The 9,790-nt window shown below is 40.5% G+C and overlaps 1 protein-coding gene across 1 annotated transcript; it reads right to left on the bottom strand.

The window, feature by feature from the left end:
* On the bottom strand, positions 1–7,406 carry LOC128474849 (fibrinogen-like protein 1-like protein). The gene is made up of 4 exons (XM_053457255.1): positions 7,310–7,406; positions 7,049–7,165; positions 4,312–4,926; positions 1–245 (listed from the first exon to the last, which is right to left on the bottom strand). The coding sequence occupies exons 1-4, from the start codon at positions 7,404–7,406 to the stop codon at positions 235–237; spliced, it is 840 nt and encodes a 279-aa protein (XP_053313230.1). The 3' UTR covers positions 1–234.
* Between the last annotated feature and the right edge of the window lie 2,384 nt (positions 7,407–9,790).

Here is a 9,790-nt window from a genome sequence, read left to right on the forward strand (position 1 = left end):
TGAGATGTCATGGTTTATTTAAAAGTAGAATTATTGTAATATACAGTGTTCTGTGGCCATCAGATGAATAATGAATAATGCAATAGCCGTCAGTGTGATTCCTGGTTCCACCGTGTTTAGCAAGGTTTCCAACACAAATGGAAATGGAGTCATTTGATTCATTAGGAGCTACTGGGTGTTTGCATTAAACAACATGCCCGTGGCTGCATCAGATGAAAGAGTGAACACCTTTCCCTATACGTTTTCTGTTAAAATTAAAGAACAAATATAAACACAAAGGTTAGTTTATAGGTTTTGTTTGTCTCATTGTCAGCTATAATGTCAAAGGTCTCCCTAAAAATGTAATAAGTAAATGTTTTTATATATGGACTATTAATGGGCTACTATATATTTACAAAGGTTGTGCTTAATGAATAACAATTTGGTTCTTAAGCTGTGACCAATATTATAACAATACAGAGAAATATAGTAAGGTCTGATCATTGGGGTCTAGGCTTGCTTATATCCCCGGCATCCCATCTTCTGGCAATCTATTGTAAATTATAAAAAGAACTGCTTGCTTGGTGGTCTTCGGTTGGTTGTTTAGAGTAAGTATTCTTGTCTATGACCTCATAGGATTGAATCAATGACCCACCTACCATTAAGCAGTGTTAAAAATGCTTGATTTGCCGTTCAGATCCCTTACTAAACCCTGATTCTAGAAGACGACCACTAAAAAGCTGGGAATGTCCAGGATTTAGCACAACTTAATTGGATATAATTTTACATTTACATTTTAGACCATAAAGCTTGGGGCTTGATTCAGAGGAGTTCACAACAATATAACATGGGCAATATAATCCTTTCAATGTCATATTAAATTAATTAAGTACGTACAAGCATTGAATGGAAGCTTTAGTCAAAGTTGATACTCCTATTGGGCCAATTTAAGAAAACAAAGTCTAATGATACATCTTTTTCTATGTTGACCTAACAAAAGGGATCAAACCCAAAATGCTTAATTTGGACTAAAATGGCGAGATCCTTTTTTTTTTTTACTAGCATTCAAAGGATTAAAACATATTTTGCTGTGTATGAATCAGTAGATTGCATTCATCACATCATGGTTTACAGGGCCGGCCGAAGACTTAACGCCGCCTGGGGCGAAGTTTAAAACGCCGCCCCCCCCGCCGACGCCTGGGGGGGGCGTCATTTTAAACTTCGCCGACGCCATAATCTACGATCTCCCCCCGGTATTTACCATTAAACAGTCCTGCGGCGAGTCTCCCTGCTCTGCCACGGTGCCGGCTTGTAATGCTGAGCGCCGGAAATTGACGTCACTTCCGGCGCTCTGCATTACAAGCCGGAACCGGGACCGAACAGGGAGACTCGCCACAGAGGAGAGAGAGAGAGGGGCGCCGAGCGGGTAAGCGAAAACCACTCGGTGCCCCTCTCTCTCTCCTCCGCTTCAAAAAAAAAGCAAAAAAAAAGCGCTTGGGGCGGCAAAGTGCCGCCTCTTCTAAAGTGCCGCCTGGGGCAATTGCCCCAGTCTGCCCCATTATAGGGCCGGCCCTGATGGTTTACTAACAGACTTTTAATAGATTTCTGGAGCAGGAAGTTTAATGTAACTGCCTAATATAAATATATATTTATTTATTTAAGTGATTTTCCACCAAAAAGATTGAAATATTTGTGACATGAAACCAGCACAAGATGATTTCTATTACTGGTGAAACTTCTACTTCACAAATATTTCTTTTTTCAAGGATCACAACTCAATTTGGTTCTAGTAAAATTAAATTGATAATCTCTACGTATTTATAGAGCTTTACACAACTGAACCTGATTTGGACAGAGCTTTGCAGTAGTTTAGACATCAAATAAATGCTTTCTCTACTGTGATTTGGATGCACTCATTAAATGCATACTAAACATAGAAACATAGAATTGAATGGCAAATAAAAAAATTTGGCCCATCTAGTATGCTTATACAGTATTTACTGATCTAGAGACTCGCACCTTCATCAGTCCTTGGTCTTAGATTCAGGATAGCTTTATGCCTATCACATCCACGTCTAAATTCCCCCACTATATTAACCTCTACAATGTCTGATGGGAAGCTGTTCTGTTTATCTACCACCCTCTTGGTAAAGTAGAACTTCCTTACATTGCATCTAAATCTCTGACCGTCCAGTTTTAGGCTATCGCATCTCCCCTCTCTTTTCTTTGATTCAGGCTCTCCATATTAGGAGCCTTTAGTCTTTCCTGATCATTTTTATCCTGCAAACCACTTATAATTTTTTTTTATCCCTCCTCTTAACTCTCTACAATATGTCAATACCGGGGTCTCCAGAACTGTACACAGTACTCTATGTGAGGCCAGAGATCTGTAAAGTGGCAGAATAACCTCTCTCTTTCTTCTACTAATGCCTCTAGGTTTTTCCAATGCCTTATTGCATTGCTTGCATACCTTTAAATTCTGAAAAAATGTGACCAGTTAGCTGATTTGAAGTGAGAATGAGTTTAGTGTACAATTAGTTTTATTAGAAACAGACTTGGTTTTAGACGGTTCATAGAATTAGCCCCGTCTGCAAATGTTTAGACATGTCTACAGAAATGTAGCTCATCATTAAACGCCGAAATAAACACCTTGCAGAGAGAGAGAAACACAGCATACCAGTGACAATTTAACCCTCTTAATGTCATAGCATTACAAAAGAGCCACCTTGCTACTACTGCATATAAATATATGCCACGGAGTTACAAAAACGTATTCATTACCCCAGTACTTTCACAGTCACTTCCTTGTGGATAATTTCTTATCTAATTACATCTTTTCATCAACATAGTTAATGCATAACTATAATTGTTTTTAGAACATAACTATATTGGTTGATACATTTTATTAGCTGTAAAAGCAAAACAGGTATATTCATTTAACATGAAGTGATTAGACATCAAACATCAGCTAACATCATCAAGTACTAGAGTAATCACACTACTGGCTGTATCACATTGGTTTTAATGAGCTTCATCTGTGGCAACTACCTGTGCTAATATCATTTAGGTGCAATGGTTTAGATGTATAACCACTGCATTGGGCTGTGATCAGGTTTTATTTTTGGATTTGTGCCCTGAGGGTTGACTTTCTCCCTTGTGTTTCATTTAAGCATGGTATCTTCATTTTCATGAAGCATCTGGTTGTAACCTAGTGTAGGTGTGCTATGGAATCTTCCACCATTGTATAAATAAATGTAATGTAACAGGAACCCAGGTTACAGTCAGTTCCTCTCTTTGATGTACTACCTATTCACCATTATTCAGTGAAGCTGTAATTTACCACCACTGATCCTGGGAAATTTACTCTGGGATTAAGAACCAACATTTATTGTAGTCACGACCAGACTGGGGATAATTAGCTAGTCAGTTGGATATGTACGGCCACACATTATGTTTTTATGTGCATGTAGTAGGTGTCCGAACATATCCAGCCAGCAGGCCACACACTGTAGCCCCCAATTTAGTTCTATTCATAGACATTTTAAGGGCTGCCCCCATCCTCTGGAATGCTCCTTCCTGGCTAATTCGACTATCCCTTTGCCTTTACTCCTTCCTCTCTTACTGTCGGTCTGTACTATTGTCCAGCAATATTATTTATTTAGTGTTTACACTAAGCTTATTTGGTTGGGACTTTTGCCTCTTGTGTTATACTCCAACTTCTTCTAGACTGTAAGCTTGCAGGGCTTGTTATGCTATGGAGTTTATGTTAAGCACTTTCTTATGCCCTGTTGACCCATTGTACAGTTCTATGGAATGGGATGGAGCTTTATAATCAATACAAAATGATAATAGTAGTATATGCCCATAAATATTGCCAATAAATCTGTAAACTTTTTTGTCTACTGCAACTCCTGGTGTTTCCTTGTTGATTGCAAGGTTATTTATAGACATAACCAGGACAATACAACAGCAAACATATTGTTCCATGTTTCTGCAATGTATGTCTGTTGTATGACGCAGTCTATTCGCTATAGAACTGACCCGAATTTTCTTAATAGATAAAAGTGTGACAAAATATGCACATAAAATGTGTTTTATTGCTGTTTAGTGGCACAATAAATCTCAGTTTTACTTATATAGAAAAGTTTCATCATTAGTCACAACGATGTTATTTGTTCTTCTGCATTCCCTATATTGGATTAAAATACACTTAGTGACTAAATACAGAGCGTTTTATGATATTGATATATAGCCTATATATTTATTGTGGTAAGGTTGCCCTTGACCCCATAGTTCATATCAGGACATTTGTCTATGATGTTCAGCAGATACCTGTGGGTTTGACCATTATCATGGAGTGAGAACAATCTCCACTGCAGACAGACTTCCAGTTGATGTAGCCCTTGGCATTCAGATGTACAAGCTGGCAATTATCATACCACCATCCCCCGTAGCTGCTGGCACAGTGAGAGCTGCTTCTATCCTGGTCCTTGTCTTTGGTTGAGAACTTCATGTTATCGTGTATATTACCTGCATCATAGGTGGTGAGATAGTCTGGGGCTGTGCCTGAGTATCGACCCAGACGAAGGGAATATCCGTTAACCTCTTTGTCAATGCTGAATACATCATAGTCCGCATACCACTCTTGATCTGTCTTATCTTTCAGCAAGAAGCGTACCATGTAAACCCGCTGGGAGGTAAGAAGGTGGATATATTCATTGCCCAACCAGTAATCCTGAAGCACATTGCCAAAACCATATTTGAAGGTGGACCAGGACTCCAGCCAAGTGAGTTCAGTTTTCAGGGAGTTCCTTTGTACCACAGTCCAGCGGTTACCATCTTTATCAACTTCACAGTGGACTACTAAAGGTGGTGAAGAATTGGGCTTGATCACATACACTCCGCTGGGACTGTCTTTGGGGAGTGCATCACAATCTACAGGGAAAACTATACACCACAAATAATTTAGACAACAGAACTAAGAAATTTTACCCTCATTACATAACTTAAATGTTCTCACAGTCTCACTTTTGAGCATACAACTAAGGACCCTCAGAAGCTCAGGCACAGCTTGTAGGGGGCTAGAAAACGGGTTCTCAAAAGGACAGAGTCTCTGCACAACCCTCTCCCCCCGTTGGAGGAACCGGGGAGAGCCTGTCCATGTGGTATGCAAAAGGACGGAGCCATGGCATGCACCACGTATACAGCCTCTCCCCCATTCCTCCAGTCTAGGGAGAGGGCTTTGAGGAGGCTCTGCCCTTTTGGGACAGAAGGAGACATGTGCATGGAAATGGTCAGCAGATAGAAAGAGTGTCAGACTGAATGAGAGTGTGAAAAAGACCCTATGATGCCTATCCAGCCATAGGTAGTTCTTAGCGGCAGTAAATAGATTAAAAGCTATGCTGTGCAACTATTTGTCTGACTCATTTTATAGTGATGGAAGTTATGCTATATCAAGGTAAATGTCTGGCTCAGCATTTAGTGATGGGAGTTATGATGTACCGCCATCAGTGCCTGGCTCAGTATATCGTAATGGGAATTATGCTGTACTGCTGTGTGTATCTGGCTCAGCATATATTGATGGGAGTTATGCCATACCGCCGCCTGTGTCTGACACACTATACAATGATAAGAGTCATGCTCTACCACCTTCAGTGTCTGGATAACTATATAATGATAGAAGGCATGCCGTATCACTGTCTGTGTCAGGCTTGCTATATAATGATAGGAGTCATGCTGTACTATTGTCAGTGTCTGAATCACTATATAATGATATGAGTTATACTACACCATCAGTGCCTGGCACACTTTATAGTGATGGAGGTTATGCTGTACCATCCTCAGTGTCTATATCACTATACAATGATCTGAGTTATGCTGTACCATTGTCAGTGTCTGGCCTGCTATAAAATGATGGGAGTTATGCACTAGACAGTGTCTAGCTCAATATATAGTAATGGGATTTACGCTGTATAACATATTTCAGGATCACTATGTGCTTATGCTCACTATGAGCTGCACTGCATCATATCTGTGTCTGGCTAACTGTATACTGAGGAGGGCTATGGTATAGCACCTGCAAATGCATAATGGGGATTATAGTACACAACCTCTAGAGTGCCAAAGGTTACTTTATTGTCCCATTCTCCCTAATGTCCCATGAGGCTCATGCAAAACACTTTCTTAGGCCTCATCCAGCACAAAATATGACTAAATCACTGGGTTTGGAGAAGTTCTAATATTATTATTTACCTACTTTTGCTAGAAAAAAACCTTTTTCTCCTCTCTTAAATTTTGACCTTAAGAATATTCAAATAATAACACATTAATAGTTCATCATAAATATTCTATTGTAGTGATTCTTTAATAGTAGCAACCATATCATTCTGTTGGTGATATTCATGAAAACATTCACTAATAAGGAGGTAAAGACATTTTGTATTAAATTACATGTTTCAACTGTAATATAACAGTAAGAAATGCATCTTTTGGGAGATGATACCCTGGGACTCAGAATCAAGTTCTGATACCTATCAGATAAAATGTTAAAATATCTTAACGCATGGTAAAATTATAGGTATAACATAAAAGAGAAATATAACACAATGTTTACATATTATGCATCTTTACACTCAAATTACCCTTAATTACAATACAATGGGATCAGTTTTGTGGCAACTGTTGTGTATGGTGCTGGGAAGTCAATTACTTATACTCAGGGGATATGAACCTGAGTGCATAAAATGTATTTGCATATGTAAGTGCCTATTATATTCATTGGAGAAGCACTTTTCAGGGATATTCTGCGCCATTATGAAGGAAAAAATACTGTCTTCGGTTATGGTACTTATTTAATTTACAGATCTATATCCACTTCTAAAGCTTGTTTCTAAAGCAGACAGTTTTCTTATTTTACTATGCGAAATAAGAGTAGTGGAGCTTATCATTTAGTGTGTTGCTGTACCAACCGCTAACAATATGACCCTTACACTGGCAGTAGTTGGCTAAAATTAAAAACATGTATGTATTTAACACAGACTTTCATTTAGACATTTTGATTTGTGCTCACGTTTTTCAGGAAGCTCAGGAACATTCTGTTCTTCATCCACTGAGTCGACTGGTGCCACAAAGAGGTATACAACGGATACTGCCAGGACCCAAAATAATGCCAACAAGCGAGGGTAAGCTAAAAAAGGAAGCACAGTGAGATAAATGAAAGGAAAGGCAGGTGTGAGATGAGAAAATGCTACTGAGGCCGGGAATCTCCATTTGTTCACAAGGTGATCTATATTGAACCTCAGTGTGTTGAAGGACTTTCTAAGCATCTCACCCATTGCCTGTTCTGGGTAAATGTAATGTAACCAAGCAATGTTGATCCATATGACACTGAATAGTTTACCCCCCTTCACCCCTGCTCCTACACCCATGAAAGTTCACACACAAACTCAAAGGGAAGAATCAAAAGTTGTCTCAAAGTCCACTGTTTGTATCCAGTTTATGGAGTTTACTCTTCTAACCAAAGGTTATGAGGCTTACTGTTGTTGGGAAATGTTTAATAAGTAACATCTGGCACATGGTGCTTTATAACTTGAGATATTAATTATGTTGTGACTAAATCTGTTTATAGCCAACCATGACCTTCATTAGTTATTTTAGGGGTGAATCTAGGCATTGGGGACTCTCATTTGAAAGCACTTTTGGACAACTTTTTTTCTTCTTAGGTTTAACCTTTCAGCACATCCCAAAGTGCCTGTTACCAAAGTGTCATGAATGATGAGCTATTATATGCTATTATATTGTGTTTTGCCCAGTTTTTCTGTGAGTAGCACTGATTACAGAGCTGTCACTTTCATGGTTTTTAGCATAAACTACATGGAGCTTGCGTTTTTTCCCCCCAGTTGTAATTACTTAAAATATGTTTCCTTTCACAGTTTACCTAACTCTGCTAGTTTAACCTAATTACTTTACAGTCCTGAAATCATCCCCATTCTCTTCCCATCCATACAAAGGCAGCGCAAAGTGTGATATGAGCCTGAGTGACATCACCAGGGGTGCTCTGGGGACAGGGCTCAAGCAGGATGCAGGGGATGTCTGCCCTCCAGTTAAGCTCTGCAATAAACATGTGTTGAAAGCAGCCCAGTGTTGAATGCATTTCATGACACAAGCCAATCAACAACAACCATCAACTTAACAACAGGAGATAAGTTAATGGGGAACAATACATCTGCAGATTCTTGAGAAAAGCTTTATTGAATACATAAACATGAGAAATGTAGGCTCTGGGATAAGTGAGAGTTCTGGCAAAGTAGCCACAAAGGCCCAAGATCCTGGTGATATAATGACCAGTGGGTCATATGTATTTATCCAATGGAAATACACAAATTTCCACCCATTCACTGTGCACATGCTCAGCGTCATATCCAGAGGTTGTCTTTGGGATATAGACGTATGAGTGCTTCCAGCATTGCTGCAGAGGTTGAAGGGGTGGGGGGGTCAACCTGTTTGTGCTTAGACCATACGCCACACACTGCATCAAATTGGTCTGCATGGCTGTCGTCCCTCTTCTAAAGATGCTGCACAAGAAAGCCCGCAAACAGTTTGCTGAAGACAAGCAGACTAAGGACATGGATTACTGGAACCATGTCCTGTGGTCCGATGAGACCAAGATAAACTTATTTGGTTCAGATGGTGTCAAGCGTGTGTGGCGGCAACCAGGTGAGGAGTACAAACACAAGTGTGTCTTGCCTATAGTCAAGCATGGTGGTGGGAGTGTCATGGTCTGGGCCTGCATGAGTGCTGCCTGCACTGGGGAGCTACAGTTCATTGAGGGAACCATGAATGGCAACATGTACTGTGACACTGAAGCAGTGGATGATCCCCTTCCTTCGGAGACTGGGACGCAGGGCAGTATTCCAACATGATAACGACCTCAAACACACCTCCAAGATTACCACTGCCTTGCTAAAGAAGCTGAGGGTAAAGGCGATGGACTGCCAAGCATGTCTCCAGACCTAAACCCTATTGAGAATCTGTGAGGCATCAAACGGAAGGTGGGGGAGCGCAAGGTCTCTAACATTCACCAGCCCCGTGATATGGTCATGGAGGAGTGGAAGAGGACTCCAGTGGCAACCTGTGAAGCTCTGGTGAACTCCCGAATCCTCCTGGTCGCGGGAGCGGGGTCTTGACACGCCCCGCTCCCCACCCATTTTTTCATTTACATGGGGGTGTTACCCCGACATCAGCAGGAATGCCCCCGACGTCAGCGGGAACGCTCCCAACGTGAGTGGAACCGCCCCGGCATCAGTGGGACCGCCCCTGACGTCAGTGGGACCACCCCCGATGTCAGTGGGACCGCCAACCGACGTCAGCAGGAACTCCCCTGACGTCAGTGGGACTACCCACCGATGTCAGCGGGCTAGTCCTGGCCGCATCCCACAAGGGATGGCTCTGGGTAGGCGGAGCCAAGAAGTTCCCAGGTATAATTACTTTGGTGCATTTTAATGTATCTTTACATTTTGTTATAAAAGAGGCAATGATACGGAAAAACATTTTTCCTCTACATTTGAGCTGTAGTCTAATGAACTTGTATCAGTGGTGTAGTTTGTTAAATGGAAATTATAAAAGGTAATAAATGTTACATTTTTAAAGAAATCCCTTTCTTTTCTATTTAGGTTAAATTATACCTAAATATCGGCCATGATGCATTACTTAAATATTTGCCTCATACTCACCTATGCCAAAAAGATATTTTGTATATATATATATATATATTTCATCCTGTGTTTACTTGTAGATTTTTTTTGTAGAAAGA

Source organism: Spea bombifrons, chromosome 2 (genome assembly GCF_027358695.1).
Source record: "Spea bombifrons isolate aSpeBom1 chromosome 2, aSpeBom1.2.pri, whole genome shotgun sequence".
Lineage (NCBI taxonomy): Eukaryota > Metazoa > Chordata > Amphibia > Anura > Pelobatidae > Spea > Spea bombifrons.